At 37.9% G+C, this 19,126-nt stretch overlaps 4 protein-coding genes and 1 pseudogene across 7 annotated transcripts; 3 read left to right on the forward strand and 2 right to left on the reverse strand.

The window, feature by feature from the left end:
- Positions 1 to 2,021: 2,021 nt before the first annotated feature.
- LOC123472515 (neurotrimin-like) lies at positions 2,022 to 7,729 on the forward strand. Of its 3 annotated transcripts, none has more exons than XM_045174127.1 (11): positions 2,022 to 2,442; positions 4,610 to 4,707; positions 5,058 to 5,375; positions 5,462 to 5,519; positions 5,825 to 5,971; positions 6,039 to 6,113; positions 6,227 to 6,280; positions 6,614 to 6,757; positions 7,016 to 7,168; positions 7,245 to 7,346; positions 7,407 to 7,729. In XM_045174127.1, exons 1-11 carry the CDS (start codon positions 2,328 to 2,330, stop codon positions 7,571 to 7,573), a joined length of 1,431 nt encoding a protein of 476 aa, XP_045030062.1. In that variant the 5' UTR covers positions 2,022 to 2,327; the 3' UTR covers positions 7,574 to 7,729. The 3 variants fall into 3 exon arrangements, with proteins under 3 accessions (XP_045030062.1, XP_045030064.1, XP_045030063.1); XM_045174129.1 differs by having other exon boundaries at positions 7,410 to 7,729; XM_045174128.1 differs by having other exon boundaries at positions 4,613 to 4,707.
- Positions 7,730 to 9,503: 1,774 nt separating this feature from the next.
- Positions 9,504 to 12,630, forward strand: LOC123472514 (cleavage and polyadenylation specificity factor 73-like). The gene is made up of 15 exons (XM_045174124.1): positions 9,504 to 9,657; positions 9,729 to 9,792; positions 9,882 to 9,979; positions 10,043 to 10,166; positions 10,226 to 10,498; positions 10,568 to 10,718; positions 10,788 to 10,876; positions 10,936 to 11,022; positions 11,086 to 11,215; positions 11,287 to 11,615; positions 11,678 to 11,786; positions 11,856 to 12,052; positions 12,116 to 12,241; positions 12,307 to 12,429; positions 12,483 to 12,630. The coding sequence occupies exons 1-15, from the start codon at positions 9,587 to 9,589 to the stop codon at positions 12,579 to 12,581; spliced, it is 2,070 nt and encodes a 689-aa protein (XP_045030059.1). The 5' UTR covers positions 9,504 to 9,586; the 3' UTR covers positions 12,582 to 12,630.
- On the reverse strand, positions 12,572 to 14,511 carry LOC116923473 (3-ketoacyl-CoA thiolase, mitochondrial). The gene is made up of 7 exons (XM_032929952.2): positions 14,115 to 14,511; positions 13,996 to 14,045; positions 13,767 to 13,934; positions 13,435 to 13,656; positions 13,205 to 13,339; positions 12,867 to 13,138; positions 12,572 to 12,807 (listed from the first exon to the last, which is right to left on the reverse strand). Exons 1-7 carry the CDS (start codon positions 14,380 to 14,382, stop codon positions 12,723 to 12,725), a joined length of 1,200 nt encoding a protein of 399 aa, XP_032785843.2. The 5' UTR covers positions 14,383 to 14,511; the 3' UTR covers positions 12,572 to 12,722.
- Positions 14,512 to 14,707: 196 nt separating this feature from the next.
- LOC116923983 (28S ribosomal protein S9, mitochondrial) lies at positions 14,708 to 16,646 on the forward strand. Of its 2 annotated transcripts, none has more exons than XM_032930508.2 (10): positions 14,708 to 14,865; positions 14,931 to 15,090; positions 15,152 to 15,255; positions 15,313 to 15,486; positions 15,554 to 15,639; positions 15,700 to 15,775; positions 15,853 to 15,978; positions 16,064 to 16,219; positions 16,280 to 16,442; positions 16,505 to 16,646. In XM_032930508.2, exons 1-10 carry the CDS (start codon positions 14,815 to 14,817, stop codon positions 16,594 to 16,596), a joined length of 1,188 nt encoding a protein of 395 aa, XP_032786399.2. In that variant the 5' UTR covers positions 14,708 to 14,814; the 3' UTR covers positions 16,597 to 16,646. The 2 variants fall into 2 exon arrangements, with proteins under 2 accessions (XP_032786399.2, XP_045030082.1); XM_045174147.1 differs by having other exon boundaries at positions 16,314 to 16,442.
- A 74-nt stretch (positions 16,647 to 16,720) lies between these two features.
- LOC123472522 lies at positions 16,721 to 18,667 on the reverse strand (annotated as a pseudogene).
- Positions 18,668 to 19,126: the final 459 nt, after the last annotated feature.

A 19,126-nucleotide genomic window follows, 5' to 3' on the forward strand; every position in this document is an offset into this window, starting at 1 on the left:
TTCCAGCCATTCTTTTTTTTCCCCTCCTTCCGGCTCAACTGACACTCACAGACACGCAGAGATTATATGGCGTGCGGAACAGATGGGTGTAGGAAGAGAAAATCCGATCGTCTGTGCGTACATATAAAGACGAAGCTGTTTCAAAGATAGAACATTGGGTGTGACACTTGCAGCCGCGTCGTCAAGATTACACACCCAACACAAAATAGATTTTTTTTTTCTCTTTCTTCGTTGTTTGTTTTTCTTTGGGGGGGGGGGCACGACATTGACATTTGTTTATTTTTTCTGCTGCTTTTGATGGTATAAAGAGATGATTGTGTTATTGCGGCGAAATACCACACACTGATGCTCATCTTGTATCGATAAAACTCTTTTTCTCTTTGGGTTCTATTATTATTCCTATTCCTTGTTATTAATCGATAAAAAAAACACAAGAGTACGATATAATATTTCATATGTATAACAATATACTATCTTTTTTTTGTAATTTTTTCTACAACTGGGTTCTAGTTTTGACGGCATTAGTTGAGCGTGAGGATTTGTTTTTTTTCTTCTTCTTGATCACCTGGAAAATAAAAAGCCCAGAAGGGGCACCCCTCCTGGGCATTTCTTTTTGAATTGCATATAGAAAGGGTGGCTCCCGAAACACGACAACAGTCGATTATGTGAATCGGCCAGGTGCTAGTTTGTACGATCGGATGGGCATTAGAAAAAATAAATTAAAGTCTGAAGGTATACATACACAGACAAGTGACACACCGTGCTGATCTGTCTATTGTGAAGCACACGGACTAGAAGGTAATCAATGGGTGACCTTTTTGACTTGGGATCAATCAAAGACTTTCTTTTTTTCTAGTTCAACTTTCCTCTTTTCCTACGCCCATGATCAATAATCGATCGAAATGATACCAACGCTCAGGACATTATGTGTCACTGTACACGTCGTTCTTAAGTTCACGAAAAAAAAAAAATTGGCCTTAACACCGAATCAAGAGAATCAAGAGTAAGACATTTTGGAACGTATTATTTTCAGTCCAAAATTTCCCTATTTTTTAATGAATTAATGGTGCCAGATATCTGTTTTTTTCAATTGCATATAAAGGATAGGCACCCAGTGTGACGTACATTCGATTACGATTACAGTCAATTAACCACATCACCTTACACATCAATGTCCATTACAGGCACAGTTGTCTCCATGGAAGGAAAGATTATAATCCTGGGGTTCGCATTGCCCCTTTCTCTCTGGTGATCCATCTCGTTACGGATTCTGTTAGTTGGCAATCAGCCGGTAACTTTAGTTGGGTAACCATTACAAGTTAACTAAATAAATCTCTGGATATATATATTTTTTTTATTAAGTTTATGACGTCATAAAAAGAGCTATGGAATGTTGTAGGTAATTTACTTTTTGATTTTCTTCTAAGGCGGATTATTGTTCCATGATGAATTTTGTCCATCAGATAAGTCGTTGGTCGTAAGATGCTTTGGTTAAATGATTATCCGGCAACATGACGTGATCATGGTTGATTGGATGGATCGAATTTTATTTAGAAAGAATAAGACGTTCATCATATCCAGACACGAAATGTATTTTCTTATTTAGTTATGTGTCTGCAAATTGAGTTTTGATGCGTCATCTCTTTGTTCTAGTTTTGAAAATCTAGACTTTGAATAAATATTTAAATGAAGCACATTTTTGCTTGTTTTTCCACCATGAAAAACATCAATTTTGGAGGGAAGGGAACGTTTCAGCAAACTCCAAGGCCATCGTTTTCCTAACCCAGCCCCTCGATTTTCTGGCCATACTGAAGGACATTACAAATTTAAATAATTTTCAAAAAATACGTCATTTTTCTAGTGCGACAACCCCGCAATTAAAATATAATATATATTCCTTTTTTGGGATTTACCATAGTGCGCCTGTCACGCGGGATAAGAAGGGGTGGAGAACCAAGGGGGAAAGGGAAAAAAAAAGGAGGGAGTGGGCTAATAGATAAAACCAGGACACCGGTTGGAAGCACGGGCTCAGTTTGAATCCCAACTCGGTTCGAGCAACTCTGTACTTAAAATCGGGCAAAGAACTTTTTTTTATTATTATTTTTTATACCACCGTGTAGAAACTTTGTTCTTTTTATTCGAATTGCTAAACAACTTTACTAACGAGAGACAAACAATTCTGCAAAGTTATCGTGCACGTTTCAGTGACATTGTGATTTTTGAAAAGTTCATCCCCAAAAGTGTCACATGTCATAACATTGTTTTTTTTAGAGCTATAAAATTCAACGTGGGTTTAATCGACTCTTCTCTTCTTTTAAAAATCTCCAATGGATTATTGGATGAAAATTGTGTACCGTTCTTCCTGGCTGATTATTACCGCCGGATGGCTCTGTCTGGATGCAACTGCTTCATCCGTCGATGACTTCCGGTATTTCCGCAACGGTATGTAGTCAAGACACATGGCATGGTGGTCCATCATTCATTTTTCCGTTCAAACAAGTAATTAGCGCCACACAACTATTCACCTAAAAACATTCACGAACGCACGTTTGTTTTCTAGTAAAAAAAAAAAATGCGGTTTGAAAGTGTCGAATTGCATTCCTTCCGGTCTAAAAACGGGGGGAGAAAAATGTACGCAGGAAGTCTTTTAAATAGGAACTACTTTCGTTGTTGAGTTCACTTGACTTTCGCTATAAGGAAAAACAAACTTGAAGTAGTTTTCTTTTTTCTATTCATCCCGATCATTCACGCAGAGCTTTAGATTGAAAAACGAAGGGGATGAATTTCGTGAAAGTGTGCCGACAGTTGAAGAAAGTTATCGCATTTCTCGGGAAAGCCTTTACAGTTGATAATAGTGTCCTTTTTTTTGTATATAAATAATATCCTCTTTTCATTTCTGTGTGATTTCTTAGCAGAGTGAGACATTCGATACAGGCGCCAACTTATTTTCAATTGTCACTTGCAGTAAGATGGATCGGTTCTTTTTATTTTCTCGTTCTCTGTGTGAGCCGATATCTAAAGCAGATCTTTTCTGTCAATGACGTACGTCTAGCGGAAGAAGTCATCAAGATGAATTCCCTTTTTTTATTCTATTAGATACGACTAGAAAAAAAAAATGTACGAGGATTGAGAGACGCGTGAGACTCGTTTGATCCAGCAGATCTTGCAGGATGCAAGATTTGTATTACTTCGAGATGGAAAGACAATCCCACATCATTTCACGTGTGTTTCAACGTCTATTTGCCGGATCGATCCGCCGAAAGGAAAAGTCGAATTCAATAATTCTTCGATTTCAAATAGCCCGCGCCCAATTTCCCCCGTACAACACAAGAGACACAAAGAGAAGAAAACAAAACTTTAAAAGATTTGTCTTGTCACAAACCTCATCTCTTGTATTTTCTTTTTTTCCCAACGTGTCCAATATGGACAAATCCCATTAGGAGCGGCGATAAACCAGAAAGCTTTTTTTTTTTTCCAGTTCACGTGCATATTGTACAACTGAAAATCAGAGAGTAACGCCTATATTCGTCTGTTGTTGTTGTGTATATATATCGTCACGATCTAATCGGTTATGTGGGTCTTCTTTCCCATTGAGGAAACATAAGTCAAGAATTATTTAAAAGACTTGTAGGTGGCGTTTTTTTTTCTGACGTCTTCTTGTTTCTTTTTTGGGGAACGAGTGGGGAGGGGAAACAACTTGTACGACTTCCGCCTCCCTTCTCAGACGGAAATGAAAAACGGTCAGCCGATGGCTTCTCTTTAGATCCACCGCGTCATCTCTTATTTTGCGCGCGGCCAGTTGATGGATTGTGTCTCTTATTTTTCTTATAGATATTGACAGATGGGCCGAAAACAAACAGTAGACCACCGAAAATTCGATTAGAACTATTTTTCGTCAATGTTTTCTCTCCATTTCGAAACTCGTTTCTTGATTGAGTGTTGTATGTTTATTGGTCCACCTGGATCACTCGGGATGACTGTCATTGCTATCGGACGTGAGTCTTCCCATTTATCGGTCAAAAAAAAAAAGGGGGGAAGGAGGTACTCAAACTGTTTTTATTTTTCTAGTATTGCCTGGCCGCAGGAAATTGAGTTGATCGAATTGGGTGAGAACGTGGAAGCAATCTTCTTTCGGGCAATTGTGACGTCTGTACCAAAGTTTTGATAAAACAAACGACGAATCTTAAGTTTTTGCCCCCGCAAATTGAAGAAAAATCATTTTAATAAATCGTAGAGATTGGATTAATCCATTAGTATGATTAGTTTGTTCCTGGAAAAGAAAAAGGGGATTCTTTTGATTTGGAGTGGAACTCGCTCCACTTGTTTATACATGTCTCTTCCGTTTTCCTTCACAATTTTATTGATCAGCTAGGAGATTTTGAAATGTGTTAGAAGAAAATAACGTGCGGCCAAAATGATTTATAAATAGAGAAACCATTAGTCTCTTGCTATACTGAATTTCTAGAGCTATATAACGTGAATAAATCATGGATCCTAATGACCGAACTCTCGAATACTTATATATCTTGCGCTACTGGCAAAATGTACTTGCTTATTTACATACTCGATGAACGTTATTTTGCGTTTCATAACGTTTGATTGAATTCAGAAGTGCCGACATTCGCCAAAGAGATTGAAAATGCTACGGTACCCGTCGGTCGTGAAGCTACCCTCTCGTGTGTCATCTACAATCTCGGCAATTTCAAGGTACGTTTTTCATGTGAAAAATCCTTGATGTAATGTTTCAAAGTTTAGCCATTAAGTTGTTTTGATTTGAATCCCGCCCAAGTACCTCCTTTAGCGTGTCTAATTTCCATTTTTCAAGTTGAGGGGGACGAGCCAAAGGCTTTGAACGACAATGTCTTTAAGTATTAAACTTCTCATGTTTTACTCGTTACGATGTCTTCCTCCCCCTCTTTGATTTTCAAATCCTTTCAAACAAAATCATAAACAGATCAAGAAAACACATGAATTTGGGTTTCATTAGTTTCCCTCCCTCAATATAATTAAAGGTAATTTAATTAAAAAGGATTAAAAAATTGTAATTACGATAATAGGTGGCGTGGGTGCGAGTGGACACGCAAACGATCCTGACGATCGACGACGTGGTGATCACGCGTAGCCAGCGCATCTCCGTCAGACACATGACAGACGCTAGCGTCGACTATCCTTATTACCTGCATCATCCTCATCAGCAGCATCCACACAGCAATCATCATCAAAAGAACAAGAGTTTCTTGTTACAATCGCCTCCAGCCGTGGAGGTATCTACCGTGCAGCCAGAGACTCCGCATAGAAGACCGTCCAGCGGGAGCATCCACAAGACTTGGCAGTTAATTATCCGTGATGTGCAGTCATCCGACGCCGGATTATATGTGGGTCAATCGGATTGTCCGTTTTTTTTTTTATTATTGCAATACAATTAATTGTTGAAACCCTTTTTTGTTGTTGTTTTGTTTAGATGTGCCAGTTGAACACGGAACCCATGACGAGCCACACGGCTTACCTCAGCGTGACAGGTATCATGTTTTGTTTTTTAAATGTTAGGTTGTGGCCAATTTAAAAAGAGCTTTCGATCAAGGCTAATTTATCTCTGGATTTTTCTATGGCGGGTAATAAGAGGATCAATCGCTATCAAAGGGGTGGGGAGAGAGCTTTGAGAGCTTTGTTTCAAAATTCACATTTTTGTTTTGATTAGTTATTCACCGCACAACGTGTCGCTAGTGGAAAGTCGATTTCCCCCTTTTTCAATCGGGAATCGTTTCCTTTGATATCAACGGACAATAATTGAAATGCCGAGAAAAATTTTTTTGTTTGTTTTCAGTTCCGCCTGATATCGTCGACAGCGAAAGTAGTGGTGACGTCATGGTGACCGAAGGTCAAAATACGACGCTACGATGCAGTGCTACCGGTCATCCACTTCCTGTCATCACTTGGCGTCGTGAAGATGGCAGGCCTATTCAAAATCACGGTTGCCTTTTTTTTTTAAATATTTCTGATGTTGTTTTGAAATAATAATTGACGTTGATGGATTTCAGCTTTAACTGTGGAAGGATCGGTACTCCACTTGACCCGAATTCCCCGCCAGCATATCGGCGCTTACCTTTGCATCGGTAAAAATCCACCATATTGATTATGTAACATAAGAAAAAAGCTTTCTGGATGTAATTTATTTATCACATTTTGTTTTGTTTCTATTTAAAAAAAAAAAATGTTTCACTTCTAGCTTCGAACGGAGTACCTCCCAGCGTGTCCAAAAGATTTATGCTCCGAGTCCAATGTAAGTTGAAAATTTCTACCTGTATATTTACAGCTCTGTGTATTGGGTATATATCTAACTGGGGTCGATGACGCTATAGACCATCAGCTGGAAAAAAAAAATCTGTGTTTTCACCTCATCGATTGAACGTGACTATGTCGTATTTTCATTTCCCCTTTTTTGGGTTTTTTTTTTTTCAACTCACGCACCACTCTGACATACACGCACACAACCCAATATATAGAGCTATACCTGTACATTCGAGAAGTAACAGCCAGAAACGTTAATGATCCATTGGCTTTACGTTTTCTATCCCCTTCTTTTTATTTTCCCTTTTTCTTTTCAAATCGTTAGTTCCACCGAGCGTAACGGCTACCAATCAGCTGGTCGGAGCAAGGCAAGGCGACATTAACATCACATTAGAGTGCCATTGCGAGTCATTCCCCAAGCCGGTGGTCTACTGGCTTCGACACAGTACCGGAGATGTCGTCGTCAACGGTAACGTATATATACCTTTCGTATAAAAATTCCGCTTGACGTTGATCGTCAACCTTGATTGATTTTGTGCGCACATTGAATCCGAAAAGTCGTTTCGAATGTATTTTTCTTAGCGAAAATAACATTGCAACTATTGGCTTAGTAGAACTTATGGGATCGGGGTCGTGTGAATGGAACCTGCTGACTTAGTATAACTTTCACCGTTGGTGTGATGAACCCTGAGAAGTTTGAGCGAAGCTAAAATTTATTATTTATTAGGTGTCAAACATCGCGAGGAAAAGCGAGAAACGAACCACTACAAGGTCTCGATGCAGCTCGTTTTTCTACACCTGGAACGAGAAGATTTTATGGCTTATCAGTGCGTCTGTCGCAATACACTGGGCATCGCCGATTCCGTCGTCCGACTTTACCGTAATTTAACCTTATTTTATTTTATTTTTTTTCGAATGTTTTGTTGAGAATGAAATCATTTTTGAATGTAATTTAGAAATCCATCCAGTGGCTGACGATGGCAATGAAGTTTATTCAGAAGCTGACCAGCAAGATGGACTTGGCGGAGGCAAAGAGCAACTTAGCAGCACCTGGGATGGTAAGTATAATAAACACTTATTATTATTAGTTTATAAAATAAAGCTGTTGTGCAATACAGCAGAGAAATCCAAGGATGAGTCGTCAACTAAACGATTAGCAGTCAATAAACATGCGTCAGCCAAGACTCAATTGGCCGTTGGTGGGCGGTCCAGCTCAGCAGTCGACATTTCTTCGTGGTTTCTTTCGACACTTTGCATACTAGTCTCAATGACAAAGACGAGATAGTGTTTTGTTTTTTTCTAATGATTTGACTTCGTAAAAATTTATTATTTAAAATCGTCTATTTTATCTCCGCCCTTTTGTTGATATACAGATTCATATACTGGATTATTATTACTTATAGTGGAAAACGATAATGTGCTTTCAATGTTTCCTCTTTTTTTTTAAAGTTTTGTTGTCTGTAATAATTAATAAAAAGAAAAAAAAACGAGATATATTTAACAGGCATATGGTACAGCACAAAGGCCGTTGGATCCTTATAGATCGTCTGCCGCTGTAATAATAAATATCAATATACACAAACAAAAGAAGAAAAAAAAAACGTTTCCCTTGTTTGTGCATGTGTGTTTTTATGAGAAAAAAAAGAAACAAAGAAAAAATAGATCCAATACAAGTGTGTAAAGCGACTTCTAGCGTGTCTCTCCCACTACTTTCCCCCCTGAATTTTATGTTGTTATTATTCGTTTTCTATATAGATATGTATATAATAATCCGGATCAGTAGCAGGCAAACTCTATATAGATTTGTGTTCGTGTCGCGACAAGTGGGCAAACTGGCAATCCGCTTAACAACATATGGCCAGAACTATTTTTCCATCCATAAGAATTCCTGTTATTATTTGCTTCAAAAGCCAGTTGGATTTCATCGTAGATATGGTGCGTATAGGGTAACGCACATGGATGGGGACATCACCATGCTGCTAAAGAGATTTAAAAAAAAAAAAAAAAAAAATTCAAAAGTTGGAAACGGATGTAAAACGAAATAAGCAAATCAATCGGCAAATTTTTTTCCCCATTTCCGGATGAGCAAGGAAGACGTTGATCCTGGAGGAAACCGGGCAGGTGTGCCAACATATACATTGTCGTATACTGTCATGACAACTGTCACGTACAGACAGTTCTGAGCAGTTCAAGCGTTTTTTTTTATTTTTTATTATTTTATTTTCATTTTTGCTGCATTCGTGTTAAAGTAGATGAATTTGTAATATTGGGAAATGGAACAGGTTTCTTTTCACCGGTATACAGGAGCGAGGAATAGCAAAAATCTAGTGAGGAAGATCAACTGACCAGCAAATAACTGTTATGCAATTAGAATGGACCACAAAAATACCCTCGTTTTCTTGTAGACCAGGATTGATTTTTGCTTAACTACAAAGTGACGCCCACGTTCACTGGTTTCTTTTGTAACATAAGCGAACGAAACAGTAACGCGTGAAGTACCATGTAAAATGCGTTCGTAATACCGACTAAAATTTTTCTAAATTTTACTGCAGAGATGAAAATAAAGCATATGTATACGTAGTATATATGTATACAAAGCTACGTGAAGTCGAACTTTACAGCTTACTATACCTGTATAACGGGCAATGCGTACGGTTAATAGTTATGATTCACAAAACAATTATGTTACAGGTATCCAAGTGAAACTTCCTCGGCTTCTTTATAGACCTGCGTCTATAACCTTTATTTTGCGGTACAGTGAACCGGTTGGTTGACGTTTCAATCGAATGTTATGAAATAACAATTGAGAACCTTGCATTTTGGGAAAAATGCGTTGTGCCAGTTCGCTTTAGTTTTATAATTTTACCAATAAATTTCTTTCTCCAGGGCTTTTACAATCGTTTTATTTATTGCTACGTTTTTTCTGTGTGTGGTTTTGTTTTGGCACAGGTGCTCTATTCCCACACATAATCATAGGTTATTTATACTGCCGTTTCTCAACCCGAGAGAAAGTTCAAGAGTTATAGGAACAAAAAATTGAAACTGAATAGTAATAACAAAGCCCGAGGTTCGTTAATACCTAAAATCGCCGAATATTATTATTTAATGGTGTACGAAACTTTGGTTTTCAACAACATGGCATCCGCTGAGAAACTCTAGAATTCTATTTCATCGCAAAACCTGATAACGAAAATAATAATGCACTGACATTTACACTTTTACAGCCCCCAATCCGAAGATCCGGCAAACTTTACAATGGACTAAAACTAACTTGGCAACACATACGTGAAACATAATCATGGCGGCTAAACGTAAAAATGACGTTCCGGTCCCTGTCGAAGAAAGCGATTTGCTTGTGATTAGGCCATTGTAAATAATTCCAATTCAGCTTTAATTTGCATTGAAATAATTCACCCGTTTTTTTTTTTTATTTATGACAGGGGTGCTGGACAAGAAGTAGGCCGATCATGTATCATGCTCGAATTCAAAGGCAAGAAGATCATGGTAAACAAACGCATTTTTGTTAAATAGAATCAACCCAGATTGATGTATATGTCTTCCTTTATCTAATTTTGTATCTTCTAAATCTATAGTTGGATTGTGGAATCCATCCAGGTCTATCAGGCATGGATGCACTGCCATTCGTTGATTTGATCGAAGCAGACCAGATTGACTTGTTGCTTATTTCACAGTTAGTGCTTTTACATCAATTAAGGTATTTTGGGGTAAATCCCTTCTTTTATTCTTCCAATAGTTTCCACTTGGATCATTGTGGAGCACTTCCATGGTTCTTACAGAAAACAACATTCAAAGGAAGGTGTTTCATGACACATGCCACTAAAGCAATTTACCGTTGGTTGCTTTCTGATTACATAAAAGTAAAAAAAAACTCTAGTAGTGCTAGTTATTTAGTTATTTCTTCATTAATGCATCCTAGGTCAGCAACATTTCCACAGATCAAATGCTCTATACAGAGGCTGATTTAGAGGCATCAATGGAAAAGATTGAAGTTATTAACTTCCATGAAGAAAAAGATGTTGGTGGAGTGCGTTTCTGGGCCTATAATGCAGGCCACGTTCTTGGCGCTGCAATGTTTATGATTGAAATCGCCGGTGTAAAAGTGCTGTACACTGGCGATTTTTCCCGACAGGAGGACAGGCATTTGATGGCAGCCGAGATCCCTACTGTTCGACCTGACATTCTAATAACAGTAATGTGTATCTGGACATTTTCTACTCAACATTTCTTCATTATAACCTCCGCTTTGTTTTCCAAAAAGGAATCGACTTATGGAACCCACATCCATGAGAAACGGGAGGATCGAGAAAGCCGCTTCACAGGCCTTATTCATGAAATTGTCACCAGAGGTGGCAGATGCCTCATCCCCGTCTTCGCATTGGGTCGAGCACAAGAATTGCTACTTATTCTAGGTATCTTTTGTGAAAGCTTTGTTTGGGTATTTGCATCTGCAATCCAGTTTACATGTGATATCTACCTAGACGAATATTGGAGCCTGCATCCCGAACTACATGAGATTCCCATTTACTATGCCTCATCGCTTGCCCAAAAGTGCATGGCAGTGTATCAGGTAAATAAATCAAAACCTTATAGATTTCAGATCGACTGAAGGTATTCTTTCGTTTGTAGACTTACATCAATGCCATGAATGAAAAAATTCGGCGACAAATAGCCATCAACAATCCCTTCATTTTCAAACACATCTCGAGCCTTAAGGTATTGCGTGACAACTCTACGATTTGTTATCATCTTATTCCTTGCGTTACATTTTTCAACTAGGGTATCGATCAGTTTGAAGACGTTGGCCCGTGTGTGATTATGGCGTCGCCTGGTATGATGCAGAGTGGTCTGTCGCGCGAACTCTTTGAAGCCTGGTGCACAGATCCCAAAAACGGTTGCATCATCGCTGGTATATGGAGAAAAAAAATTATGCCTCTTGCTATGTTATAACATTCGATTTTTTTCCGTTTATTTGCTAAGGTTACTGCGTCGAAGGAACGTTGGCGAAACATGTACTTTCCGAACCAGAAGATATCACAAGCATGGCTGGGCAAAAACTACCAATGAAACTTTCGGTTGATTACATCTCCTTTTCTGCCCATACCGACTATCAGCAAACAAGTGAATTTATTCGCTTGTTGAAACCACCGCACGTAGTTTTGGTTCATGGAGAAGCCAATGAAATGAATCGACTGAAAGCTGCGCTCATCCGAGAGTATGAACATGACCCGGACACACAGATTCGCATTTACAATCCGCGTAACACTGCAGCAGTTGAACTACATTTCAAGGGAGAGAAAACAGCCAAAGTAGAAAGAAATATTGTCAATTTTTTATCCATTCATTGTTATTTATCACTTTGTTTTTCTAGGTGATGGGATCTTTGGCATTTGAAAAGCCGGTGGAGGGACAGATCATTTCCGGGGTACTGGTGAAGCGCAATTTCAAATACCAAATTGTCGCACCATCTGATATTTCCAGTATGAATATTGCAATTTTTTTGCTTGCTTGTTTTACTTTAAATTTATCTGTCATTTCTTTTATCGCAGAGTACACGGACATGACCGTGAGCAGCGTAACTCAAAGGATGGGAATCCACTACAGTGGAAATTTGCAGACATTGCAGGCTGTTTTGTCAAATGTTTCGTCTGACGTCGAAGTTGTCCATAATGATAAGGGACTCAAATCCTTTCGTCTTTTCTCAGTCATAGATGTCATTGTTGACAAGTCTCTCGTCACGCTAGAGGTTTAACAAGTTTTGTAAACAATATTTTTCAAGCGTTCCTTTATCCACAGTTTCTCCGTTTAGTGGGCAGCTGATTCCGTGAACGACATGTTTGCCGACGCCGTTCTTTCGGCCATTCTTAAGTGCGAATCACTTCAAGGTTCAAAGACAATTGTACTTCCCACAACGGTTGATCACGTCCGATTTAAGGTTATAAGGTCCAAAGCTTATGTTTGGATAATTGGAGTAAAATGTGTGTTTTGTTTTTTTAATAGGAATGTTTGATTGAAATGCTCCAAGATATGTTTGGCGATGAAGCTGTTCCTAAAGTATTTAAGGGGGATAAGTTTATAGTTACTGTTGATGGTAAAAAGGCCAACATAGATCTTACTGCATTGGTAATATTTTATAAATTTATCTTTACTGTGGATATTAATTTTTTTATTTAAAGGAGGTGGATTGTCCTGAAGATTTGGGTTTTCAGCAAGTGGTACAAACTGCTGTGCTAAAATTATATCAATCTTTGGCTCCTAAAAGTGATAAATTGTAATATTTTTGTATTATTCCGAATAACGGGTGAATATACATTTTCTAGCGTATTTTTATAATTTCACCCATATTTATTTGCATTGTTATTGTTACTGGATTGCGTTTACAATCATGTTTGCACTGTTCAGAAAAAAGAATTCGATTAATGAATTCCCTCTAGGAGAAGGGCTATTCCTTGACCGCCACCGATGCACGCTGAGCCAATAGCGTATTTAAGTTTGCGGCGTCTGTTAATGGTATTAAATCATTACTATAATGCTATCGCACTAATGAAACAATCAATTACCCCAATTCGTGAACCAAATGAGCGGTGATACGCGACCCAGATGCTCCTAGTGGATGGCCAAGAGCGATTGCTCCACCGCTAACATTAAGAACTTCAGGATCCAAGTCGAGTTCACGTTGACAAGCGATAGTTTGCGCAGCGAAAGCTTCATTGATTTCAACTGTATCGATATCCTTCAACTGCAAATTAGCTTTGGCCAACACTTTACGAATCGCAGGGGCCGGACCGATTCCCATGATAGTGGGGTCAACACCAGCAATCCCATACCCAACCTAAAAACAAGAAAAATATTTTTAATTTAACGAAAAATTCAACAAGTGTCGCTTTTTGCTTTTTACTAGACGAGCCAACGGCTTCAAGTTGTGAGTTTTGCAAGCTTCTTCACTTGCTAAAATAATGGCCCCAGCGCCATCGCAAATGCCCGATGCAGTACCAGCAGTGACGGTTCCATTTTTCTTGAAGACCGGAGGCAACTAATAGAGTATTGAGAAATCAAACATATTTTCACACAAAAACCATCTACACAATTTTTTTAAAACTATATTAACAATACTTATTAATTTAATACCTTGGCCAACATCTCCAAGGTTGTCTGCACTCGCGGATGTTCGTCAGTGTCAAAAGAAAAGGGTTTCTTTTTTATTTCCAGAGCTACTGGAGCCAATTCAGACTTAAAATTTCCATTTTCATGAGCTCTCTTCCAATTCATTTGAGACCTGAGGGCAAATTTATCCACATCTTCACGTGTGATGTTGTATTTTTCTGCCAAATTCTCAGCTGTAATTCCCATCTGAAATTTAAAAGCTACCTTTAGTTTCCATATACTTTTATTCTCACATAAAAATTTATCTTGTATTAAATGAAAATCATGATACTTTTAAGGGAAATGTGTTAACTTACAGGAGTTTTGCAATGGAAATCAGTTAAAGCTGCCCACATCATGTCTTCCAGCTTAATATCAACACCTAGTTTAGTTCCAAAGCGGATGTTTCGTACAGCATAAGGGGCTTGACTCATGGAATCTGATCCACCAGCCAAGACAATCTGAGAATCTCCCATCAAAATATCCTGCAATATATTATAACTTTCAAGCCAATGTTCTATTTTAGGATACAAGATCAGTGCATACATGTGCGCCATTAATCAGGGATTGAAATCCAGAGCCACACAGTCTGTTTACTAATAAAACAGAGTTCCAAAATATATTAAAAACCAAAAATTTGAAACATGAAAAGAATATAAAAATACTTGTCAAAGCTGGTGTGGGAATAGGAATTCCACAACGGAGGGAAACATGTCTAGATATGTATGGTGCATCCACTGATGAGCAACTTAGAACGTTTCCAATGATAACCGAATCAACAAGTTCGGGATTGACATTGGCGGCAGACAGGGCAGCTTTAGCTGCTGTTTCTTGCAAATCAACGCAAGTTTTTCCAGCCAATTTTCCTCCGAAAGTGCCAAATGGAGTTCGTTTGGCACCGACAATGAAGATTCCGCGTGTTAGTGAAGCCATTATGGGCGAAAACTGGGTTGATGGTGGAGGAATTATACAAATGGATCCTGCTTTACGAAGGGCACAGCAAATATGATAACGTATTTGGCTGTAACCTCGATAATGTCTATATAAATTTTTACACGCGTAAAAGGAAAGACGTGTTTCTAATCAGTTACTCTTGGAAGGAAGCTTCGAGGTTGACGATTATGAACTTAACAAAGACAATTATTTTGGAAATTTCGTTGAATGAAATGAGCTACGAATACTTTTTGTTCTCCAGAAATCGTCGATAGAATATTAAGTTCCTAATTTAAATTAAACAAATTGCTATTTGACAACGGCCAATGCACTCCGGACGCGGGGAATGTGGCAAACTGGCAAACAGTCTTAGTATAACTCTTGTCCTCTTCTCTTAGTGTCTTGATACATGATAGTGCAGGCGGTGTACACATGGCAGTGTTAAGAGAACTCGTAGTTTTTCCTTCAAAATGTTTTAGGGGGGTACATAAAAACAGAACTTTGTTTATCAAATGACGTGGAGATTCAATCATTTTCAAATTATTTAGGTTCGATCATATTTTTTTTCTGCTCCTCTGTTCCAAAATGGATCTCTTAAACTCAACGAATCAGTTTCAAAAGACGGTCATGCATTGGATTTTGAACAGAGCGATACGAAGAAAATGAGCAAAGCTATGAAGTCATACATGGAGCGTGCAAAAATCCATGGTATCAATTTTCGTAGAAAGATTTGCAGCAAGCTTTGTGGCGTAATGTTTTTCCTTTGTAGACAATTTCATCAAACAGCAATTACATGAGTACAACATAGGAAAACGACATTTGGCTAACATGATGGGGAAAGACCCTGAGTTCTTCACGCAAACTGATGTTGATGTAACTTTTATAACAGTGTGTGTAAAGTTTCAATTATTTACCGTCTTTAATATTCAGGAAGCTATAAGATATTTGTTTCCATCTGGGCTGTTTGACCCACGAGCAAGACCAATGATGAAACATCCTGATGAGATCTATCCTAAACGTAAGGCAGCAGAATTTGATGTTAATGGGCGACCCTATCACAGTTTATTCTACACATCAAAACCAAATTACTACACACTCATGCATGTAAAAGCAAAACATAGTAGTTTTACTGTCAAATAATGGAACACCAAAATTTTTTGTTTGAAATTAGGATTTAGCAGTAAAATTTAAGCAACTGGATAGACATGAAGATAAAATAATAAGCAGGGGAATTCAAAACCAAAAACCTACAGAATTGTAAATTGTGTTGGTTTATTCTTTATTTATATCTAAAATTTACTTTCCCATTGGATGTAGGTTTCTGTTTGGGTCTGAATGGATACCAAAACAAAAAATTGAGAATGTTCTTCTTGAGTCATTGACTGATGCTCAGGTGATAAATGATTTTTTTAGTGGGAAAACTGCACAATAACGTTTTTTTTTTTCCCTTTTCTTTATTCGTTTTGGTAGTATGCGAATTTGATCAAAACGTTCGAACGCTTTAGTCAACATCCATATTCTGTCATCGAGAAAGATTTCATCATGCAATTTCGACGTCAACTAGCTGCCCAAGTTGAAATACAACAAGTTCCTGAGGTAACATTAATCTGAATAATGACATTGTTATAGCAAGGAAAGTAATGAAGTGAGGTCGTATTCGATACTCCATGTATTATCTTAGTTGATGCGTGATGAATCGGGTCGCCCCTACATGACGTATAATGCCCGGCGAAAGACCTCTAATGCTACCGTGAAAGTAATTGGTCAGGGTACTGGTGTGATTAGCATTAACGAAACAGACATACACTTTTTCCAAAGAGAACAAGATAAAAAGCAGGTAACATGTGTCTTATTTTCTTGTCTTAATGGTAACGTAATGAAAGTGTTTGTGTTTCAGATAATTTTCCCTTTACAATTCAGCGATATGCTAGGGAAAGTTGACGTTGTGGCTACTGTGGATGGCTGTGGCACTTCTGCCCAATCGGGTGCGATTCGCCTTGGCATTTCCATGTGCCTGAGATCTTTCGTAAACGCAGAGACCATAGAGCGCATGCGTTTGGGTAACAATCGAGATATTAGATTCTTAACGTAAGCATATTTAAATCAATATTTTTCTATTTAGCCGGACTTCTTTCATTTGACCCGCGAACACGTGAAAGGAAGAAACCCGGTCAAGCTGGTGCCCGAAAAAAGTTCACGTGGAAGAAACGATAGTCAACTTTAAAGTCTTATGGATGAGTAAATACAAATTAATCGATACATTTTTTACAATGTTGTTACTTGGTGTTAACTGTAAACGAAAGTTTACCCAAATCGTGAACTTACTACTTTCAAAGCATAGAGCAACGTAAATTTCTTTATTTAACAAGTCTCCCTCGATAAACACAGGTAATGACATTAAGTTGTTAACTTGTGAATATTTGTACGATCATTTTCACAGTGGCCTTTTTCAAACCACCAGGAATGAATATTTGAATAAGACTTTAAGGGTAACGAGGTGTTATTAAGCATACTGCAAACCGTAAATGAGAGAAATAATGTAATAATCATAACATGTTCAAATTCGAAAAGAAAAATGTGTACCTGCAAAGCGTGCACCAGCCTTGAATAAAACGCGGTAAGGCTGATATGCCTGATGGAGTTTTCCGCCAATCAAAATACCGCAAGTAGGCACTGTCGTTTTTATCCAAGAATTTCAGGAACTCTGCAAGATGCCGAACTACTGGCAAAACAAGTACCAGTAGTCAGGTGTGTGAGGTTTAAGTGAATGTATATATAGTACTTACCTGACGTAAAATCACGAACATCAATGTAAGAGCCTTTAGGCGCAACTGCATTATAATTGGCACCACCATAAACTACTGGCACGACATTGAAGAGAAGGGCGTTGTAAAATTTTTCTGAATTGCATGGAGAACTTAAAGACTCTTGATAGAAACAACTCTTTAGTTTTGTAGCACCTGTAACATAGTCGCGGCAGATGGAATTCTCGAAAGAGAGGTAGAATTTATATTGTTGCTCTAACATTTGGTCTGAAATACAAATCTAGTTAACATGGAGATCACCCAATTCGAATATTTTAGACTATATACAGTACTTACAGCATTGAAGATGATTGGCACACACTAAAGGTCCGCATTTTCCATATACGTCAACGTGAACGTACTTTTGTAGCTCAGAAGCATATTTTTCCCGCCCGCTTTGTGTGAAGCAGTTTGAAACAAACCACGCTGCGAGTTTTTTTTTCTGCCGTATTTGGTCCTTCAAAACATCAGGTTCAAACGTCTTGTTCCATATTTCAAATTCAAACGAAGATCCTGCAGTCGGTTCCAGAACAGGGTATGGCATGTAGATGTCAGAATCGGTTCTACAGTTATATGTAGATGTGTGTTTGATGTAGAAAATTTGAGATTCAGGCAAATGGCATATTAACAAAACCTGTAAGTCATTGTCCAATTGAAAATATTATTAAGTTCATATAAAATGTTTGGAGTGTGATGAGGAGATTCTTGTAGGAAAAAAATCCAGCGCTGGTTAGCAGATCGATGGGGTGGCATGTCTTTCAAGTCCAAATCTCTGATTCATTTTAGGTGGCAGAGGTAGTATAATGAGATTATAATGACATCTTCTTCAATGTTATTTTACCATACCTGATATGGAATATAATTGCAGCACTAGTGTCAAAGAAATTGCGGTTATTTGTTACACAACAGCCAGAGGTTTTGCACTGCATAAAAGGTTTGCTACCTAACCCAATATGGAAATCATCACTTTCAAAAAATTTTGTCCACAAAAGTATAAGTTGTTTTCCTGAACAACTTTTCTATAAAAAAAAAAAGTTTTTTCTGTAAATGACTGGAGTTAGAGCAGGCAATAGCTTTTAATATACTAATCTCACCTTGATGGTTTTGTACTCACTCAAGTTGTACCAGATCTGAATGGAATTTTGGAATCTTCATGAAAAGGAATGTTGAGATCAAAACAACCAGTAAGGTTGAAACTAAAGCTATCCTTTTGAGAGCCAATAATGCCAACATTTCCTAAAATTAAACTTTTAGATAGGATGAACAGACAAGGTACACTATTTAATAACAAATTTACTGTGAACGAACGACAAGTTCTGTGATTGCGTATTTAATGACTCTTCTTAATCAAGAATCAGGGATATAATGCAGCATTCTGACATTTTTCCATCATCCATTTCGCCTTGATTTAAAGTAGGACAATGACCAAATGTCAAGTTAAAATTTTTTCCATAAAAAGCGACGCCTAGCAGACGATGAATTGCGTCAATCGTACGTGAATTCATGAAATGCATGAGTAGGTAGGCATATATTATTTTTTTTTCTTGAGATACCTTGCATTACCATTTTAATAAGATAACTAATGCCAAATAAGTTTTCCAAAAATGCCCTTATTCGTATGTACGGTAAGGCTTTAAAAAATTGCTTTATTGCTTTCGAAAATTTTTAGCAGACAGGTCATCTGAAGCGCAGATCGTTTTTTTTTTTTTTTTCAGGATAAAAAGAACACAAAATGTCTAATGTGTCAGTCTCCGTCTTGGATTGAAAATCTGTCCCGGAAAAAAATAATTTTGAACATGGCGCGGAATACAGATGCTACCATCTGTCGGAGAGCTGGGAGTATTTTGTGTACGTGATAAAGTGAAGCTCTGAAGCAAAGCAGAACAACAACAGAAATAATAGGCCAGTGTTGCCAAATTTTACAGAGCAATCGACTACCA

Source organism: Daphnia magna, linkage group LG5, assembly GCF_020631705.1.
Source record: "Daphnia magna isolate NIES linkage group LG5, ASM2063170v1.1, whole genome shotgun sequence".
NCBI classification, from domain to species: Eukaryota; Metazoa; Arthropoda; class Branchiopoda; order Diplostraca; family Daphniidae; genus Daphnia; species Daphnia magna.

What these genes read in the sequence shown, in the direction of transcription:
- LOC123472515 (XM_045174127.1), top strand. Translation starts at nt 2,328, where the DNA reads ATGGATTATTGGATGAAAATTGTGTACCGTTCTTCCTGGCTGATTATT. An exon ending in CATCCGACGCCGGATTATAT is followed by an intron (nt 5,376 to 5,461) that starts GTGGGTCAATCG and finishes TGTTTTGTTTAG; the next exon opens with ATGTGCCAGTTGAACACGGA. An exon ending in CGGCGCTTACCTTTGCATCG is followed by an intron (nt 6,114 to 6,226) that starts GTAAAAATCCAC and finishes TTTCACTTCTAG; the next exon opens with CTTCGAACGGAGTACCTCCC.
- LOC123472514 (XM_045174124.1), top strand. Translation starts at nt 9,587, where the DNA reads ATGGCGGCTAAACGTAAAAATGACGTTCCGGTCCCTGTCGAAGAAAGC. An exon ending in AGAATTGCTACTTATTCTAG is followed by an intron (nt 10,719 to 10,787) that starts GTATCTTTTGTG and finishes ATATCTACCTAG; the next exon opens with ACGAATATTGGAGCCTGCAT. An exon ending in AAACGGTTGCATCATCGCTG is followed by an intron (nt 11,216 to 11,286) that starts GTATATGGAGAA and finishes TTATTTGCTAAG; the next exon opens with GTTACTGCGTCGAAGGAACG.
- LOC116923473 (XM_032929952.2), bottom strand. Translation starts at nt 14,382, where the DNA reads ATGGCTTCACTAACACGCGGAATCTTCATTGTCGGTGCCAAACGAACT. An exon ending in TCCCACACCAGCTTTGACAA is followed by an intron (nt 14,046 to 14,114) that starts GTATTTTTATAT and finishes CTGTTTTATTAG; the next exon opens with TAAACAGACTGTGTGGCTCT. An exon ending in ATTTCCATTGCAAAACTCCT is followed by an intron (nt 13,657 to 13,766) that starts GTAAGTTAACAC and finishes TTTAAATTTCAG; the next exon opens with ATGGGAATTACAGCTGAGAA.
- LOC116923983 (XM_032930508.2), top strand. Translation starts at nt 14,815, where the DNA reads ATGGCAGTGTTAAGAGAACTCGTAGTTTTTCCTTCAAAATGTTTTAGG. An exon ending in CTTCAAAATGTTTTAGGGGG is followed by an intron (nt 14,866 to 14,930) that starts GTACATAAAAAC and finishes CAAATTATTTAG; the next exon opens with GTTCGATCATATTTTTTTTC. An exon ending in ATTACTACACACTCATGCAT is followed by an intron (nt 15,487 to 15,553) that starts GTAAAAGCAAAA and finishes GTTTGAAATTAG; the next exon opens with GATTTAGCAGTAAAATTTAA.